General features: G+C 39.1%; 1 protein-coding gene across 1 annotated transcript in view; it reads right to left on the reverse strand.

Moving 5' to 3' along the window:
• Nucleotides 1–22,017, reverse strand: part of bsna (bassoon presynaptic cytomatrix protein a) — a 134,025-nt gene that overhangs the window by 32,870 nt on the left and 79,138 nt on the right. The window contains exon 3 of the mRNA XM_042491585.1: nt 2,732–3,190. Coding sequence (XP_042347519.1) covers nt 2,732–3,190 — 459 coding nt within the window. The remainder of the gene's footprint in view (nt 1–2,731; nt 3,191–22,017) is intronic.

The following is a 22,017-nucleotide window of genomic DNA, read 5'->3' on the forward strand; positions in this document are numbered from 1 at the left end:
CAAATCATAATCTCAAAGGGACTAACCTGGTGAATGAAAAGGGGATGGAGGACAGAATACAAGATTGATAAAAATGCTAAAAAAAAAAATTCTAAAAACTTCTTACAGTGGTTACAAAAACTTCAGAGGAGACTTTACTTTTAGCTCTGTGCACTTTAAATTCCTAACAGCGCCCTAGATGAGGAGGGTCTGCTCTGCTTTTGAAAAGGCCCAAAGCAGCCAGTCTTTATAAATATTTCAGCAGGAGCGATGGCTGCCACTGAGTAAGAAAAAGCATTATTTCACTCTCTCTGTTTCTCTCTCACTCCCTCTCCCCAAGGTAGTCCATGAATGCTGCCACTTGCAGCCTCAGCACTCTGTGAGGAGGGAATCAATGACATGCTTTCCAACAGCCACGGACATCCAGCACCACAGGAGAAAGTAATTGGTTCAATTTACAATTTTAAATAACAAGGCTCCATAGAAAATGCCATTAAATAACACAGTTATATTTTGTGATGTAAAATACCGTAAAATACCCAGAGTTAGGCATACAAGGTAATAATCCTTTTCACTTTGTAGTATACTAAAAGAAAATATGGGCTGGGCTGTGATCATCCAACTGTATTCACATAAAATATAGAGACATTTTTACAAATACAGACATTTTGTACAAGAAGTGCAATTAAAATAAAACAGGCTTTAAATAAAAAGGAGTTCAAGAGTCAACTCTGGGTAATTATGGAAGCAAGAAATGCAAAAACATTGGAACTTAAATTTTCTTTTTTTAAAGAAAAGATAATTTAAACAGAGCATGGCAAAAATATAAACAGGGCAAATACAATATACAATACAATACATCTAGAAATTTGGTCATTAAACCCCAAACCATCCCATCCCATTGTAGATACATGGAGGCTCTCAGTACCACTATAAACCTCGAGGCTTCTCACTTGTCATTGTAATTACTATTTGATGTTTTATGCAAAGGAAAAAAGTTTTATCTAAAGGAAAATGAAACAAATAAACTAGGCAAACTGGCAAGAGGACGTGGAATTGCAATTGTGTTTTGCCTTTTATTTCAGTTTAAGATGAAAACAACTTTAAAGTATTTCATAGATCAGTGACCATTTACAAAATCTGACTATTTGTAATCGTAATAATTTGTAATTATAGCAGCATGCAGCAGTCGTGAAACATGCAAGAAAGATCTAAAATATTCATAACAAAATTAAGGGAAATTTGTGTTGTAATTCTCTACACTTCATAGAAATTGTTACTTTCTGACTGACTACTTATTTCCTGTAGTTTGCCAGAAGAAAGAAGAGTCCAGCAAACTCTTAAAAATGGAGTTTGATTTGGTGTTGCATTTACTTACTGTGTTCAGAAAAAAAACAGTGATAGTTTGTCAACCTAATACCTAATGTAATCTCACTGATCTGTTCAAAGTGACCTTTATGAACCTTTAAAAGTGCTTATCTGAGCGAACATGTCATGACACGTATGTAATAGAAACTATATTCACATTAACATAAATGGCCTCAAGTTGCCACTCTTATTCATTTACTTACATCTGGAGTCTAAACACAGCATTCAAAACCTTGCAGGAAACGTTGGGGGAAATCTAACAAGGCAACACACAGCTGGTCGATGGCAGGATCCATGGTGATTACACTGATATTGTTTTCATTAACTTTGTCTTGGCTGGATTTTTGGAGGTCCAATATGGGCAAATTCCTGTAGACTGCACATATCTGTTGCTGAACAAGAGCTCCCTTTAAGCTCATTAGGGGGACGAAAAAACTGCATGAATGCGAAGCAGGGCCACGGTGAAACAGCCATGCATACTCACATAACTTAACTTATATACATGCTTTTAAAGTTAAAAGGGTCAGACACCAATAGCTATTTTGGTACATAAGCCTGTATGTTACACTCTAGTTTCCAGAGAAAATTTACTGCAAATCAGCTCGCACAAAAATCCAAAACATATTCATGACATAAACATAAACATACTCTTATATTTAGAAATATTGATCAGTCCAGATTGATTTTGTGTGAGTTGTGTTGGAGATATTGGCCACATAGATGTCTGCCTTCTCTCCAATATGATGGGATTAAATGGCACTCGGCTTGTTGTGCACAAAGTACCTAAAAATACATCATTGAACAATGCCCACCAAAAGGAAGCGTGGATCTTCTCATGGACAAGACGATCGTGACTTAATGTTAGCAAATTCAGTGGTGTTTGGTGAGCTAGCTGTAGATAAACACTTCCTTCTGAGCAGTGATACGGTTAGCGGGTGTTGTTTGGTAGAATGAAAATAGTTCCTGAATGGAATTGCACATGACAAGATCTGTGGATTATCTTGAGTTACACACTGTTGATTTTTTTCAGGTATTTTGTGACAAAACGAGCATCGCAAGGTGAGTTCAACCTAATTCCATTATATTGGAGAAGGCAGGCATCTCTGCGGCTGATATCTCTAATACTCAAACCAAAACAATACAGATTGGTAAACATCACTGCAGGTGAGAAGAAAAATATTTATTTTTGATTTTGGGCTGACCTATCACTTTATTTATTTATTTTTTTGTATTGGTATATTACTTTGTCTTGTTTATTTGGGTCACTTTTCACAAGCTCTGAAACCATTTTACAAGCAGAACCAATTCTTGGTTCTTTTCCAAAGTGTAACATACAGAGTTGTACACCAAACTAAAGCAATAAAAAAGGAAAAATCAGACTTACATCATAGTGCCTGGACTTCTTGATTTCCTTGATTGGTGTGATCTGCTCTCCTTTCTTCTGGGATGGTTTGGTGTCTTTGGCAGTTTGGTTCTCAGGCTCAATTTTGGGCTTCTCCTCTGTGGGTTTTGTAGGTTTCTGGGTGTCTGTGGTTGATACTGGTGGCATAGCTGGTGTTGTGGTCTTGGTGTCAGTCGGTTGTTTGGCAGCAGTGGGTGCAAATGGTGCGCTGCCCCCAGTTCCTGCCTGCCCTTTCTGCATTTGTGGCTGTCCTGGCCTGGGCCCCTGCTGACTGGTGGGTTTGTGGAGAGGGCTCTGCTGACTGGTTGGCACCTGGTGACGGGGCGAGCCCATTGGCTGGTGCTTGGGAGATGAATGAGGAACAGGAAGTGGAGGTTCGTCTAGACCGCCTCCAGACATCAGCCGCTGGGTCTGGCAGTTGAGACATAACCACTCTTTTTTCTGAAACACAGAGGGGACAACAAGCAAACACGGTTAGTGACAACCAGCTTGTTTTTCACAACAGTGCAGCAATGTTTTGTTATTGTGTTGTCAGTATCAGGGTTTACCACATATTCATGTATTTGTGGCAGGCCCCCAAGATCAAAACATTTGCTGCCACAAATTGATTTTCTATTTTTGGAGCTGGACCATTCATTGGGAGAACTGTTGGTATATATATACTGTGCGATTTTGCATTGAACCACACTGTCAGAATGCAGAGAGTACTCTGGGCACAGATGGAGCAGCAGATCCCAGGTGCAGCGAAAGTAAACTTGAACGGTAATTGCGCTGGATCTAAAAGTTTGCTTTCACTTCCTATGCAGCAGCTGCTCCTCTTATCCGTAAATCTGATTAGTTATGACTACATCGAGAGATCAATTATCCTCCCTGTGAGTCAAACTCCTCAAACTGCTGCTGAGGGAAAAAAGAACCCATGACGAACTCCACCTGTGCTGCATTCACAGACCTGCCAAAATGTCTGTATTCCAGAGGGAACACAGGTCAGTTACCGCTGCGCATAGATTGAACTTCTGTGGGAAACACTGACAACAATGTGGCAGACAAACACACCCTGATTGTATTATAGTTTCTCAAATTCCAAAATCTTCCTTCAAGCTCATTGTTAATGCTTTGAAAAGGCTGACTTGATGTTTCAAAGCATCAGTGAAATGTGAAGGGAAAGGCACTACTGGGCGCAATAACAAAATCAGGTGTATGTTCATAAAACTATGACAAAAAGAGCCCTATGTGGATTATGTGACAATGGGACCCTCGGCACAGATATGCAAAAGCCCAACCACCTCTCATACATAAAAGTAAAACACATAGACTTTGCGGTGTTCAGCTCTTTCATGGTTTTGTGTGTCTTTGAGAACATTTTGTGTCTTTTTTGGTCATTTTGTCACTTTGTGGCACTCTGTGCCTTGTAGGCTTGCTCGGTAATTCAACAATATTAATTACTAATAAAGTGATATTTTGAATGAAATGTCACTGGCTTGAATACCAGGTCTGTAAAAAAAAGTTTGGTTATTATTGCTCAACAGCAGGAACTGAAAAAGTGAGTAGGTTCCAGGTAAGTGTGTTTTTGTGTGTGAGTGTGACTTAAACACAATTTAACCCTCTGTCTTTCTGCAACTACTCCTCGACTTAATTATGTGTTCCTTGTTTACCACCTCCGGTTAAATAAGTCTAACGGTGTACTGCACTGATTAATATTCCTTAATATTGAATATGTCGATTCCACTTAAACAGCAGACTGCAGAGACAGACGCACACACACACTTATGCACAAAGTCTTCACACTCTGGAAATCTTATTTCCAGACAGAGCTGTCAGAGCTGCAGCAGGCTAAGCTAAGCTGGCGTACAATTCTAAAAAGCCAAGTCATACTGACAGCTATACCCTATTTTCATCACATCGGCTCCACTCACCTCTCACACTGTGAGGCAGACTGATGAACAATTAGACTACACAGACACACACACAAACAAACAAACACACACACACACACACACACACACACACACACACACCCACACACACACACACACACACACACACTTATTTTTAACTGGCTAATGTGAATACATTGTTATGGTCCTTCTAGAAAAAAAACTCAATAAAAAAACAAAAAAAGCATTTAAACAAAAGAGGCAGAAGAGAACCAACTCACTATGAACATCGATAGCCGCTATGACTGAAAAGACTGGGTGAATGTCAGTATCCCACCCAAAGTTTGATTGACAGATGATCACTGAGAAGTACCACCATAAAAGCCATTATGGCAAGTTCAATGACATAGTGCCAGAAAAAGAAAGTTATTGGCCTTTCTTTAATTCATATTATGTTAAACACTAATAAACACATTTCGCCAACTAGCATTTATCTCTTCTAATCTCCTGCTATTCAATATTAATTATCTCTCCAGTACTGACACCTTCTGTTTAACTGATGCTGTTTTGGACTGAAGAGCGGCCATATTAATCATGTTATGAATAACTGACAGATGCAGCCCTCCCTACAGAACACTTATCTGCTGTCTCTGTTCTTTTCCACCCACTCATCAAATCCTCTCCTCACAAAACTCACCAAACCTAAACCCCTCTCTCCTCATCTTTTCTATCTCCTCTCTCTGTCAAGCCCCCTTAATCTCTCTCTTTCTCTGAATAACTTTCAGACTTTATCTTTTATTAGGTGTCATACAAAAGATTCCACCATGACTAATGACTAATTTCTAAGGAAAATTAGAGTAATGACAAATGTACACAAGTGGTGAAAATCAATTATGGTGTTAACAAATTAGTGATCATTTCAGTGATCAAATGAGATACTAAAGCTAAAAGCTTAATGCTTTACTTCAACACTATTGCATTATTAAAGCCACTACAAAAAACACAAACTCTTTCTGAGCATTTCTCTCACACCAAAATGATCAAAATGATTCAGCATTACAACTACAAAGAACTACTTACTTGGAACAAATGCTCAATCAAAGTTAGGTGCAGACAAAACTTCATTTGAATGTGCTGAGCTTTCTGAGCAAGAGGGATGTAAGACATGATGGAAAAAAGTCAACATCTGAGATTCTAGAAGCAGCAAATGCCCGTGTCCTTTAATTAATAAAATATCTGATGATAAATTTTCTGTTGTCTAACTCCCTGATTAATTAACTGGACATCCTGAATATTGTGACCTTTAAATCTTACAGATCAATGTAAATACTTACACATACACGTTTGTCTCCCCTGGCCTGAGGTAGTACAGAATTTGTGTATGTTTGTGTGTGTGTGTGTGTGTGTGTGTATGTGCGTGTGTAGGTGCATCCTCTCAAGCAGCACACTGTACAGTAGTAGCCTCTGAGACTGTTGAATCATTTTTAAGCTCTGAAGTGAACTCATTCACTCGTTTTCCTAGAGCTAGTACATTCAGTCCTACAGATCACATCACGTGTGCCTGTGTTCAGCGTGTGTGTGTGTGTGTGTGTGAGTGTGTGTGTGTGCTGTCCTGCAGAGTAGCCCGTCGCTGCACCACTTAACCTACATAGCACAAACAATCTGGCCTTTTCTCCTCCTGTCAATAACGCTCACTAAAAAGCTCCATCAGTTCTAATTCTGGATTCAGACTCTTTCACTTTTTCTTTCTAAGTGTCTGTCCTTTCAAAATCTATTTAGTGTCAAAACATATTGTTCTGTAGTATAGTTTTCCCCTCGGGCTCTCTATTTTTTTCATGTTCCATTTCTTTTCACCTCGTTTTCCTTATCTGTTCTTTTCCGTTCACTCCCTTTTTTCATTTTTCCTTCATCTCTTTATACATTACATAAAAGAAAATGCAATGGACCCATTTTTTATTAATTGCATACCATATCTCTACCGCCACTGGATTTGATTTATGACAAATCTGTGTAAATAACTCACCACTGTGTTCAACCCCTATTTTATCTCTTGCCTAAAGAAAGGCTTCACAATTAGTCATTAATTAGGGAGAAGTATTTGTCATATTTGGCCCTAAAGGAAACTGCATCCTCTGTAGGGAATGTTTAGCATTGCCTTATTTTCCCTCTCTGTCCCTTTTTATGTCCCTGCGTATATACTACTACAAATACCATGTGTGTGTGTAGATTGTGTTGGGCCTTTAAACATCATGTCATGATTTGAAAGACTCACTTAAACCCCTATCCAGATTCTGATAGACCTGGGTTACGCCAAAAGAAGATACTTCCTAAACTTAAATCACATAGTTAGTGAGGAAAACAAAAAATATAATATTATATAAATATTTTTTACTAATTCACGTTTGTATTCCATTGTTGGATTACAGCATGCAAATCATTACAAAATACTCTAAAACACAACCAAATCGGCATTTTAAAAAATATGTTAGCATTATATGTTTCTTCAAACCATCGATCCATTACATTTGCACATTATCATGTAGCATATAATGACACTTTATGTTTCAATAACTCAGTGGTAAATGCATGGTTAAGTTTAGGCACAAAACATTAGGTTATGGTTTGAAAAAAAGATCATGTTTTGGCTTAAATTACCAGATTTTGGGGCTCAGTACCCACTGGAAACAGCATTGTCTGAAAACAACAGCTTTCTGTGGCATGATCCTGGATGGAAACAGAATGATGTCCCTGTTAAAACCAACCATTTTTCGTGCTGCTATCCCACTGACAGGTCGCTACAAAGCACCAAGGTTCAAAGTCTAAAAAACTGCTGGAAAAACACTTATTTGGAGCCCAAAAGGCCAATGGAAACACACCAACAGGTCTCTAACATTCAACCGTTTCTGTTGTTTGTTGGTTTGCAGCTTGGCAAGCAGCTTGGTTGGTTAAACACCATCCACCGTCCCCTCCACTGATGATGACAAAGTCAGCTTCTGTATGTCACATTATAAATGTTAATATGATATGTATGATTTATTGGTTTGCAGAAACATACAATGCCAACATTTTCTTCTGGCAAATGGGCTTTCATACAATGGTTTTGTATGATGTGTTTTTTCAGCCCATCCACCACATCCCAAGGCGCACTTTTTCACTCTTTATACTACATGATCTGATTTTCTCCTGGACTCTCTTTATATGACAGAGGACAGCCTGCAGCACACAGGTTGCTTAATCACAGCCTACTAGCTCACGGTTACATATTATACACTAATCATATTGCATTACTGTTTGCAGGTATAAGTACTAACAGCGAATGAGAACAGCCTAAGCTATGACAACCTCACCAAACCTCAGCACTCCCACCACTTAATATACTGAGTACTTCTCTTGCACCAAAGTGTCTCTGCTTCTCTCAACTTCAGTTCCCTTCCAGTCTGACTCATTCTCATCCTTTTTTCTACATGTTTTACTTTTCACACATTTGCACCTGCAGATTCTCTCTTTTCTCTCTTCACTACAAGATCGTTAAACTTCCATCTTCCTCTCAGTTCTCACCCTCCTTCTCTCCTCTCTCCCTGTCACCCTCCGTCTCCTTTTCTCTCCCTCCGACAGAGGAAGGGCTATTTTTACCCAGAATGCCACTGTTCTGCTCGAGCGCACCCTTCCCTAGCGCTGGCTGCTGCTTTAGGCTGCACTCTACTGCACCACACATACACTCATAGCATACTCACACACACACACACACACACACACACACACACGCAGTCACACAGTTCACATCAATGTAAAATGGAGGAGGCCTGTGTAGCTGAAGGCTAACCAGAAGGAAAGAGAGATGACAAGCAGAAGGAGGAAGAGGAGGAGGGGATGGGGAGAACAGGAGTCCACTGGGCGGAGGAGAGGAGAAATGGGGGAAGTGAGTGACACCATACGTACACATGAATGCGTGCACACAGACAGTTATTCAGCTCAGCCTCTAGTAATGTGGCTCCCTGCTGTGTCTGATGTAACTGACTTGAAGAGAGGGCAGAGGAGAGAAGGGGCGGTCAGGGAAAGAAGGAGAACCAGGGGAGTAGGAGTGAGGTGGACAGGTGATGATGGTGATGTTTTTGTGTATGCAGTAAACACATATATGTCTACTATACTTTGGAGGAAATGTAACTGCTGCCTGTATCCGTGTGTACATGTAAAATAGAGAAGAAAATGACAATGTCATCTTCTTAATTCATGTATGCCCATTGTTGCGCTGTGTAATGAGCATGTGCCAGAAAGAAAACCAGCAATGACTGACTACCATTTTGTTTACATTTTGTAAGCACTGCTTGGTCTGGACAGCTTTACATCTTAAATTAGTATTGCTTCACCACTAGGGCTGGACCTTAAAGGTATTAAGTACCAATATGCAGCTCCCTACAGCACTACTTCAGGCGTCTGCTGTCTGCAAAAAAACGGCTGTTTTGGAACACTCCCAATCGAATCGTTTTCTTCGACAATTGACATAACCTTTATCACCACCTACTCAGAAAATGAACTACTTTCATCCGAAGTAATTATTTCTATGAAAAGTTAATATCTCAAAACTGATGTGGTAATAGCTTATTGGAGTAATGCAGAATGCAAACCCTTCAATGTGAAGCCAATATGTCACGTCACCACTACATACAAGTACTAACAACAAGCCATGGCTGCACAACGTACTTCCCTGAATGACACAAAGGCATGCATCATCTTCATCATTGTCAGCCATGACAACCTCACCGTAAATCAACTTAATATGAAACTTTCCCCCAGCAATATCTCTTAACCCCCAGGGTCAAACACACTGATGAGCCAATCAGGGGGCAGACAGGTTATGATTGATGGCTGACTGAACCCATTAGTTCATGTCAAAATGCAGCTACAGCATCTGCTGAGTTGTGCATTTCCCCTGAAAATAAAGCAGACTGCCAAAGTACAGCAGAGCTCACTCATGAAAGAATGTGTAATGATACTGAACACACAGGTTACAACGCACTGTAACATAGTTTCCTAAAACAGCTTGTAAAATCACATCACCCTGCATAGAGAACAAATCATTTAAAATATATAATATCCAAATATCTTTAGAAAGTATTATTCTTACCCACCAATTACTGAGCAGAATTATATATAATTTCCTAAAAACATAGCTATTGTGACTGTCTTCCATTTTCCATAGCTGCATCCTGATTTCCTGACTTGTTAATTATTTTTACACCAATATACTTGAACTCAAACGATATTGTGTGAGTTTTGGGGTAGGTTTCACCGCTCCATGCTCAGGTTGCATCAGTTGACGTACGTGAGGAGACTCTAACATGACGACAAAAAGCAGATTTCATAGGGAGCTCTCCCACATAAACTCTTATGTCATCTTAGTTCCTTCCCTCCTAAGCTCTGCTTCTCCTCACACTTCACTTTTTCTCCCTACTTTTTGTCTTATGGGATACATTTTGAATTTTTGGCGGCATTTTCTCTCTGCTCTCTTCTATTTCTTGCCGACTTATTCCTCGCTCTCTGCCTGCTGTCCGTCATGAATGTTTTGTGTGTTTGGAAACAATGCACTCAAAATGGATGTCAGAAAAGAGAGGAGAGGAGTAAAAACATAAAGAAAGAGTGCAATAAACCAACAATGTGATAAACAAATATCCACAAGGTGAAATAAACTGTGATTTTTATTTATTATCATTATTAGTATCAATGCAGTGGTGAAAAATATGTACTACATTTAGTTAAGTCTACTCTACATTTTAGAGGACAATATTAAACTTTTTTGTTTGTACATTAAATAGGCTATAGTTACCTCTGACTCTGGAGATTTTACCTTAACAAAGGCATGATAAGCCTTTGTACAATGTATTGTCAGATATCTATCTGGCCTTACAAAAACAATGTGTGTAGTTGGGGGCCCTTGTATTCAGTCTATTATACTGATATGTATACTAATCTATGACTGAGCGTGTCTGCTAATCGATTACTGAGTGTGTCTGCTGTTCAAATATTTATATATTTGATAAGTGCTTTTTAATTGCCTGTCCTCTTATGTTACTTGCACCTGATCATATATAGCAATAATAATTTTGTTGTATATTCTATGTACAATGACAATAAAGGCATTCTATTCAATTCTGTTCATTAGTTGGTAGCAAAATCTGTCTTCTTAACTCATGGTGTTATTACAATAACTGTTGGATACCCAACAATGTAAGTCTGTTGAATATTTTACAAAGAAGAAGTAAAACTTAGAGAAACACCCCGAAAAAGAGGGATTTTTGTCCCTCATTAACATCTCCCCACCCCCTCAGATTTATCTTGTGACCCTTTCGAGGGGGCCAGGCCCTTAGGTAAGGAACCACTGAATAAACTGCAAGTTATAAAGTAGATGAAACCATCTCCTCAAGCATCTAAAGCTGCAAAATGTTACTTACACAAAAGAAACTGGTCAGGTAAGCATTTTGGGATTGAACAATTTTAAAGGTCTAGTCAAAATCTGATGTTACATCAGTTTAATTAATTATACCTGAAAATAAATAGTCTTACTGCTGACCATTTTATGTAGGATTTTATTCTGCTTGGTTTGTAGTTTTCTTCCTTTTTAGATCCTAAAATACTCATTTCTCTCCTGCCTTCTGGGTAGACCTTTATTTTAATACGCTGTAGAGCTTAAACCTCAAGATATCTGCCAAGGCTGCACAGTTACAAAGTTACAGTTCAAAAACATGATAACAAATCATGTTTCAGGAGTCTGGTTTCTTCATTAACCCTATAACGCTATTTGCATCATGTCTGATACACTGCTTTCTGCGCCCTCCGTGTTATCTATATTAACATTACTTAAGCCTTTTTTTAACAGCTCATCTGTAGTCTGAAAGGCTACTGGAGGTTTCAAGCTATTCACCCTATAGTAGAGTGTTAAAAAAGACATGTGTGAATGAGTCATTTAAATACCTGCTCCAGCCAGCAGGAGCAGTGTTGAAAATAACACTCACTCACTTTCAGGTCCCCTCTTGTCTAAAATTTTCTCCAGAGGCTTTAAGACATGATTTTAATATGATTTAGATTGTGACCAAGAGGGGATTGTTCCCTGTTGGATCTGTAGTCCCCTGTTAGTGAGTGTGTAATGATGGCTAAGTCCACTGTTATATAGGTTTGCAACTGCGTGCATGCACACAAACACACACAGAAAGAGAGCGAGAGAAACACACTGGCTGGATTTAAGGTGGAGGACTACATCCAAACAACACATTTGCACTGTTAGAAGAAGGAAATGCATGGATAGAGAAAATAAGAGGAGGAGAAAGAAAAAAAATGAGGCAGTAAGGGAGGAGAAGAATTTAGAGCCAGGGAGGATGTAGAGGAGAGATTAAAGAAGTGAAATTAAGCTAGAGGATGGAAAGAGTAGATGAAGAAAATATAGGAATACATTAGAGAAAGGGAGTAAGTATAAAGAGGAAGGAGAGATAGGAGGGCATGAATTAAAGGAGTGGAAAACCAGCGAAGGAGAGAATAAGTGAGAGATAAATTAGAGAAGGGGAAGAAAGGTAGGGGAGAGAAACAAGTGGCAGAAAAAGATGAGAATAAATTAGAGGAGGCGATGAAAACAAGAAGAGGAAAGGAAGCAGGGAGAGAGAGGAGAGGGTGTATGGAAGGAGAGAAGAGAGGAATGACACAAAACCCTGGTTATATAACCAAAACAGGTTTCATTTCCATTTCACAGATATTTTAAAAATCTCCTCTTCTCATTTGATCACCACAATGGAGCCTCTTTAATTACGTAACATTGTTGTGAGAGGCGAGAGGAGTGGGCACAAGGCTGTAAATGTGCGTGTTTGTGTTAATGCGTACACATTATGTTTTATTGCCCACATTACACTGTCACGTCTTTCCCTTCCTACCTATTTTCTGTCCGACCGACCAACCAGCAATTCTTTAGAGCCAATATACAACCAGATGAGGTTGATCAGCCAACCTCTTTCCTCCATTAATACTACATGTAGGAGGATCTCATTAGCATATGTTGTGAATTTAAAGCTGCGTCAATGATTTATTCTGACAGTAGATTGTTGCAGAGAGTTGGACATATTGGTGTCTGCCTTCATTTCTGATATAATGGAACCAGATGACAATAGATGCTGCGAAAAAATACATTTAAAAAACTCAACAGCAAAGTTTTCTTCCAGAAATCAAGACCTAGTCACTCAACACAATCCATAGACCTTGTTGTGAGCACTTGCATGTAGGAACTATTTTCTCTCTACTGAACAGCACTCACCACCTGTATCACTGTGCAGAAGGAAGCATGCATCTACTGCTAACTCAGCTAGCACCACTGAGCTGGCTAATGTTACAACTCAGCCAAGCAGGATGCCATTAATGTTTACATTTTGCACTGTCATGAGTACAAGCCTCTTTTCCATGTGTAGATGCATGCTTCTTTCTATGCTATGGTTGGATTTGGGATTTGGTAGAAAGAAAAAAGTTCCTTCATTAAACTGCTTACAACAAGGTATGTTGATTATCTTTAGTAAACAGGTCATGGTTTCTGGAAAGCCAAAATCTCTTGAATTATATGTATTTTTTTAAGCTTTGAGTACCACAAGCCCAGTGTCATCTACTCCCATTATATTCAAGAGAAGACATACATCTCTATGGCTGATATTTACAACAACAACTGACACCAAAACAATCTAGACTGATAGATAGCACCACGGGTAATAATTTATGTTTTTGACTTTGAAGTGAAGGATTCCTTTAAATAACTTCATCACCACAAACTTGTCTGCGTGACATGTGAAAAGTGTGTGACTTGGACAAAGGAAACTACATTTTGTCTCCCATTTTCTGCCAACAGGCAACTCTTGTTCATTTTAACTATGACCATGACCATTCCCTAAACTCAATCAAGTAGTTTTTATCACTGAAATTAACAAAACCTTAACCATAGAGGACGCAAGTCAGGAGAGAGTCATATGAATCATTTTTGTAGTGGACATTTGTTTTTTGTTTTTTGAAGGCACAGACTTTCTGATTGGGGGGTTGGATCAGTCACACTCAAATGGGTAGGACTTTTGCAGGACTTGTTTGAGTGCAGAATCATCCCTTTTATTAGAGAGAAGTAGACAGAGACAAAAGAGAGATAAATAAAGCTGAGGTAACTGGAAGACAAATAACTAACTGAATCTCACACTGATTTATGAATTCACTGGAGACTGTCCTCTAATTTTGGTCTTTGAGCAGCTCAGCTACAGTGGATAGAGGTTAAGTGCCTTGCTCAACACCCCTTTGACATCCACTTTTGAAGGAGAGTTGTCCTGCCCTGCTTCTCTCAGACAGACCAGGGAATTTGGACCAGCGAACTGACAGTGACCAGTCAGTTCAGAGTCAGAGGCCTTTGTGGTTGAGAGACGAAAACCGACCAAAGGCATGCCATGGTTTGTTTAGAGTTTGACCCACAAATCTGTCATGAGAGCTAATTTTAACAGACTCGCTGTCTCATTGGGACTGACTGACGCGCAAACAAAAACAGACACACATGCATACCAATAAACACCAATCAGGTACACGGGGCAGCAGTACAATCTTTGCAGTGCATGTGTGTGTATCCCTTCAAGAGTTTATGCATGGATATTTGTGTGCAATATTTGTGTTTGTGTGTGTGTGTGTGTGTGTGTGTGAGAGAGAGAGAGAGTGTGTATGGGCTTCAGGGATCAAAGGATTTTGACTCCTGCAGTAATGGGATGGCAGCTAGCCAACAGAGCTACAGTGGGCCTGGCTATCTCAGTGCCGGGTCAACTGGGAACATTAGGGCCAACAAGCCAGCTAACTTTAGCTACTGCTTCATCACTGAAAGAAATAAACACTTTAAAATGTATGTATCACATACATACAGGGTTTGTCATGCATTTCTTTAGATTCCACTCATCATTATTGTCTATATCATCAGTGAATCCAATTAATGTGTGTAAAATGTGAAAGAAGTAGCTGAAAATTATCACCAACTAATGTCTGTGATTTACCACTGACAGTATGTGATTCTGGGCACCATGTACTGTATATTTTGTTGTATTTATGACTAATGTCTGTATATCAAATTGCCCTTTGGGGACATTAAAGTTTCACCTAACTTTACCTTTCTTTACCTTAGCAGCATTTTTGGCCTGTTTTTGCTCACTGTTTTGGTTTTATGGCACATCTACTGCATGATTCTTTTTAGCAAACAAGCTCTGATTAGTTTAAATGCAAAGTTAGCGACTAACTGGCACATTTAGCAGCTACAGAAACTTTTTTTCAAATGGACAAAAACTCCACTTGAATGTTAATGCTGGGCAGTGGTTTGCTAACGTGTTCGCCATAAAAACTTTATGCAGCTTTTAAGAGGAAAAGCTTCTAGAGAGACTGCTTGCAGAAGTCATCCCTGTCTGTGGCTACATCATGAAATATATATTGTGTCTGCCAATTCTGTGTTTCTTTCTTTTTTTAATTAACTTATTTTTTATTCAAACTTGAGGCTTTTCGTTGCTACACCCTCATGCTGACTGACTTCAGTTTTGCTGCTGAATAGCTTAGAAAACAACAACAAAAATGCTATTTGAAGCAATAATACTTAAGCTAAATTTAGCTCTTTGTGTTCTAATAATGTGACTTTTCCGACATTTCCAAAACTCTGCTTCTATTCTTAGATACCGTAAAGATACAGGTCCTATTTCTGTTGTGTTTATTTGCAGAGCGGCTGCACAAATTACCTCTGTGGGGACACAAGAGTTTACCAAGTTGAACTTCTCACCCGGCTGTGTGTATCCACATTTGAACCTCATCATCAGTGGTGGGGGGGCTGCTGGGTATTATTAGGATTTAATTGATCTGGCCTTGGTTTTAGTATGAGAGAGACTGCACCCTTTGAAGTGCTGAAGTGTGTACTTTGAAGTGCAGGAGGCAGTCCTCACTTGGACAGGAGCATTATGGGTAAGGGAGATTGCTTGCTCATACCGCAGGGCGAAAAGAGAGACATGATCAGACAGATGCTAGAGAGGAAGTTGGGGGGTAAAAAAATCTTGAGGAAAGTTTAGCCGAGAGCTTATAGAGCAAGGAGAGGAGAGGAGAGGGAAAGTCCTCGGTGTGAGATGAGTGAGTGAGATGGAAGGGGAGGGATGAGGAGGCTGAGGAATGGAAAATAAGTGGGGGAGGGGGTGGACGTAAGAGAAGATGGAGTGTTGCAGCGGGGAGAGAAAAACATGGAAAACAGAGAGAGAATGATTGCAGAGAACTAAATGAGAGGGTGTTGAGGGTGAAATGAGAGGGGGAGGAAAATAAGAACCTCTCTCAGCTCTGGTTTCCTCCTGTTTATACCAGCACAGTATACATGAATCAATACAGGCATAACAGAAACTGCACAGACCCAACAGTAAAATGTTTTATAGACTGAAATGGAATTCACTTATAATATTTTGGTGCAGAAGAAATGATAAAATAGCAGCATTTGTGATGGGATGATGCAAGATCTCACTTTGCATACCAGTCAAAGCAAAACATACTTTTGTAAGTGCACATATCAGTATGTCACTAATATTGCAATTTTGTATAAAAGGAATACTTCATCCCCCAAATTACCATTAATATATATCAATTACTCACTCTGTGTAACATTGAATTCAGAAAGTAGACTCTTCATGAATAACTTCTTTGGCGATCACAGAACCCACAAGCAGAGGAAATTCTCGATGAATCGAAGTGATTAAGGTACACGTTTAACAACAGGAAACTGTAATCAAACATCCATTTACAAACTCTGATACAACTCCTGCAGTATAATCCAAGCCTCATTTATTTTGTCATATTTATTCTCAAACTGAACTGAAAGTGAAACTTAATCTATGCTCTCTTCAAAGCCAGACTCCATTGACAAAAACACAAATTTTACCTAGCTGAACTCAGGAGCTGCTAGTCTACTGCCTTGATCTGTGATGTGTTTTACTATTATTTTTGTCTTGGATTCACAAAAGTCACAATAACAATACCACAAACAAACTACCAATTGAGGCAGTGGTAGACAGCCAGGCCTGCGTTCAGTGAGGTAAAATGACTGTTTCTGTTAATAGAGTTCGGCTTTGAAGAGAGCATAGATAAGTCTTTAACTTTCCGTTCAGTTTCCCATCAGAAAAAGCTGTCTGAGAAAACTTAGCATACAAAGGGATAAATGAGAAGTAGGTCATATTGCACTAGTTGTGTGAGAGTTTGTAAATGGATGTTTTGCTAAAGTTTTGCTTTTGTTTGATGCAATGGCATGTGACTTTAATTCATCAAGATTTTCCCATCTTTGGATTCTTTGTTCACCATTGAGACATGGGGTGAGTAATTGATGTGCTACATATGGTAATATTGGGGGTGGAGTATTCTTTAAAACTAGGGGACAACTCCCCTTCAAGATTTATAAAAAAACGACCCAAAGTAAAACCAGGAAGGTGCTTGGAATTTGATAGTACACAGATTTAGCCACTTAGCCGCTCACTGACCAGTCCCTGTTTTAACAGATAAGAAGTGAGAGACTTGACTGGATGCGATGGTCTCTTCCAACACTGAATAGATTAAAAAATATATAAATAAAAATGGAGTTAAATGTGTAGATGTGTTTCTTCACTCTGCTATTATAGAAGGTTTTCTGCCATTTTGACAGCTGTTGGACTGCAGGTCACTGTCCATCAAAATGCTTGCAGAAAGGGGAAGGAAATTGGGGTAGCACAAGGGGAGAGTAATTCTCAAAACAGAATTCAACAAGAGAAAAAGTAAGGAGAGTCGGACGAGATGTGTAAAATGGAGGATAGAGCAGAAAAGGAAAGGGGGAGGGAGAAGAGAATGAGGGGGAAATAAAGGCAAAATGTCAGAGCAAAAGAGGCAGAGGGAGAGGATAAGGATATTAGTGAATTAGAAAAGAGAGATGAGGGAAGGATGAGGGGAGAAAGAAGAAAAGAGAGAAGAGGAGGAGAGAAAAGAGAGGCGGATTCCAAAAATGTACAGTGAATTAGTTCTGCCTCATGAAACTGGCAGTTCTGGCTGAGAAATGCTTTGGGGCCAGGATTTTTGTGTGCGTATTTGCATGAATAAGTGTGTGCGCTGCTGTGTTTGTCCACATATAATTTGTGTGTATGTTGTGTATATTCTGTGTGTACTTTTGCATGTGTGTGTTTTTGTGTTGCAAAGAGCATCACAGCCTCCCCAGAACAGAGCTGATGCCGTGTTGACATTTAGACAAAAACACAAGCTTCGTCTTTTAAAAGAGCAACTGTGAGAGTGAAGCTTGCAGAGAGCTGACAGGGTCAGACATGACTGCTCCTGAGTACAAAACAGAAAGGTGGAAAACAAAAACACAAACTGTACCTGTCACATCACTCCACATCACTTAATCTTCAACTCATTCCTTAATGCTACTTCGGAAAAGATTTTTGATGGAAAAACACAAATTAATAGTCCTACTCAGAAACTGAAGCAAATTTCTAGCCTGGACTCTATGATTCAGAAGCAATGCAATGAAGCTTAATTTAACCGTCAAAACCTAAACAAACTGGTTTAATCTCTTTCAAAAACATGGGAGAAAAACAATGAGCAACCCCACAAGAAATGACCCCAAATTAGCAAGGAATTAGTAAAAAGTTACAAGGAAATTAACTAAAAATTAGCACACAAAAAGGTAAAATGTAAATGTCATTAAATAAAAGAAGAACAATCAAAGAATTTAATAATTATTTTTCTAGTGTCTTTTCTCTCTCTGTCTCGCTCTTTTTAAACTAATTTTCAGTTGATTTTCTTGTCAGCTTTTCCTAATTCATTTTAATTTCCGGGACATCTCTCACATAGCTGCTCATTCTCATTTTATCCATGTTTTCAAAATAAATCAAAGTAATTTTTCTCAAGTTTCACAGGTTTAGATGAAATTGAATATTCATGGAATATTGTGCTATTGTATCCTATCTTAAGCTGTTTCGGTCAATAAGTCCTCCAACCGATATGTCCACATAGCTAAAATTTTCTTAAGAATATGATCCACACGGTCATTGTCTATATTAGTACGTCACTGATGGAAAACAACATAGCTCGTACGTGACTGTCAGTGGTTACAGTTTAAAAAATAACATTATGAAACTGCCACAGTTATGGTGGCATGCTGGAGTAACAGATAGGACACAGAACACAGGACTTCCCCCGGGAGACCAATGTTTAGAAATGTGTGAACTTTGGTACTTAAGATACATCCTCACTTTCTCTTTTCCTAAACCTAACCACAGTTACTTTACTTGCCTAAACGCTGACCTCCTTAACTGAGGTGATATTGTGTGCATTTTTGTTGGATATCATACAAACCGTTATATGAGGATATGTTGCATACATCGACATACTATGTTAGCCTGTGGAAATAACTTAGTGTTGACACTAGGTTTCACACAGAGCACAAACACTGGTTTCCTGAATGAAAGTCCTGTGCTTGTTTGATCCATCCGTCACCCTTACTCCCACCGCAAGCGGATATTGGTGCTCTTTATACTGCATCTCCTGACTTCCTCCTTTGCGTCTGTAATAATTACTACAGCCACCAAAGGTCACATCAGAACAAAAAACGCACATATTGGTTGTTATTCCTGCTTGTAAAAGTGAGTGAGTGTTTGTTTTTAGGGAGGAGGAAAGTCTTGGTTTGATATATACTGTTTGTTTGGGTGTCAAAAAACTTGAGCTGTCAGGATGAATCTAAACACAGTTTATACCTGGATTCAATATTTCAAAATGACAAAAAAAGTTTGAATACTAAGTATGTGTTAAATATGTCCTCACATGACAAAAAGGTTGACATTCTTGTAGAGGTCCACCTGGCTTCCAGCACTGATATACAGTATGAACTCACATACACAGACACACGCAAGAACAGCGTGTAAAGGTCAGTGTCGTCTGTCCTTCACTGTCTAACTCGTTGCCTGTGTGTGTGTGTGTGTGTGTGTGTGTGTGTGTGTGTGTGTGTGTGTTTTGACCCTGAATAACAGTGTGCTGAGTCAGCCTCTAAAATCACATTCACTTTTTCTTATGCAGTGTGCAGCCAAACAGTATCTGGGTCAGTCTGCACTCTACCATTTATGGTAATTCAGTGTCTTGCTCAAGGGCATCTCAACAGGTACAGCTTTATTTGAATTGCAGTGAGACCTTCTGCTTGTGTGGCTGCTCATTGGAAATTAGCTACATGTGCTGAGAAGTGAGATTACTTGCTATTATTTCACTGTGCTTATTTTAAGCCATGACTACATATATACATGTATTGGCTTTTCACTTTTTGAGCTATTTATGAGTACAAATTTCATAGGCATGTACACTGTATGGAGGATGGCCGAATCCCCAACAACCTCCTTTATGAAGAGCTCGCCTCAGGAAAAAGGCAACTAGGGCAGCCACAGCTACACTACAAAGAACCAACACTGACACAAATACTTGGGAAGCCAGAGCAAAAGAAAGAGCCACATGGAGGTTTGAAATCGCAGCCGCCTCAGTGGGACAAGAAGAGGGTTCAAAGAAGCGCAAAAAGCCAGTCTGTAAGACCAGCCGTGCCTACACCTGCAACAAGGTGCCAGAAGGACTGCCACTCCCATGAAGGACTCTACAGTCATAAGAGGCACTGCTTCATCATCACAAGGGGCAACTAAGAGTGAAATGGTCCCATGAGGCCTACCATTATTAAAGCGTTATTTTGCAAATCACTAGGTTTGTCTGTTTTAGGAGAGAATCTTTTTGTATGAAGTAAATACAATACCCTCTTACAGTGCATGTTTACTAGCTAGGTCTAGAGTCGCCTGTGTAATAGGAGGCCTGTCGCTGTTGGTTCTGACAATACATACAGTGGTGAAAAACTAGTCCCATCAAATTGGACGAAAAAGTGACAAAAATAAATGAATACGTAAAAAATGTGTGCATGTGTTTTTTTCAGATGCTGAGTTGCAGAAATTTTCAGACCTCTGTGGAGTGTTCTGCTGCATTAAAACCCGGGAATCCGGGAAATACTAAGATCTAAGTCTAACAGTGACATCCCTGTTACTGTTCACAGCAGGCATCCGTCGTGTGTATCTGTGTGTGTGTAAACCGCAGCTGCAGGATGATGTTTGTGCAGCATTTGGCATCAACTCCCTCATCATCACTAGTAACACACAGCAGGGAACACACACTCGCCAGCATACACATGCCTAGACATAACAAAGATGTATTCAGACACCTGCATGCACACAATTTCTTGCACGGTGTAGATACACGTACACAAAAACACACTCACAAAGCAGGGAGCTTTACCCTTACACCCAATCAGATCTCCCTTCAGGAGTGTGCTCACACTGTGCTGTGGAATTATCCACCTGCTCTGAGAGATGGAGGCACCTACTGAATCACTCTGCTGCAGCTGCTTGTTTATTTTTCCACTTTTTCTTTTATTTGCCATACATTCAGTGTCTTTTAAATTGTTTTATGTCTGCTCCCTTCCTACTGGCAACGACTCTTCATATCCTCTTTGTTTTTTTCTTTTCTTTTCTGTTTTTCTCTCTCCTGCACAAAATGTCTCTTTTACCATTTCTCAGAATATGTTTTCCCATGTAACAGTTGGCATGTTCAAATGATTAAAAAAGGAATAAAGTTTAAATGTACAGTGTGTGGGATTTAGGGAGTCACAGTGGCAGAAATGGAATATAAAAATACAAAACGTATGTTTTCTTTTTCCTCATATCGTTGTGTTTTTGGGCCTATGAATGGAGATTACTTTGTTCACCGCCATCTTTCATGATACTTTAGAAAAAAATACTAATTGTAGCATTTGGGTTAACCCTTTGAAACCTGTAGGGACGTCACTTTCGTTGTGCTGCTTTCAGATGCCTTTCATAAGTATTTTGAACCATGAGCAATTAACTGTGATTTCTTTCAAAAAGGTGGAAAAAAATGGCAATACGCAACTTGGTAGGAAATGTTCCACAAAATGCAAGAAATTAGAAGATTCAAAAAATTGGTTTTAAAAAGCTAGGGAAAAATGTCTGTTGAGAAAAAGAAAAAAGCTAGGGAAAAACTATACCTATAATTATCATAATTAAATATTTAAAATTATGTTACATAGTAATTCTATTTTTAAGCACTTTTTCAATGTCATTTCCTTTTTTTAATTTATTTTTTTTACTTTCTTTAATTTTGTTTTTTTTCCCCAGGTACTTTAATTGTTGTGTGTTTTTGAAAGAAATCAAGCCAATCTGCTCAAGTTTTAAAGGTTTAATGCACATTTTACATATGTAAGGGGAAAGAGTGAGAAAGATTGATTAATTTTAAAAATGGGGGCTGCAGAGAAAATCTAAGAAATAGTAGAAGAGCTTTAGA

The sequence above is a fragment of the Plectropomus leopardus genome, chromosome 8 (genome assembly GCF_008729295.1).
Source record: "Plectropomus leopardus isolate mb chromosome 8, YSFRI_Pleo_2.0, whole genome shotgun sequence".
NCBI classification, from domain to species: Eukaryota; Metazoa; Chordata; class Actinopteri; order Perciformes; family Serranidae; genus Plectropomus; species Plectropomus leopardus.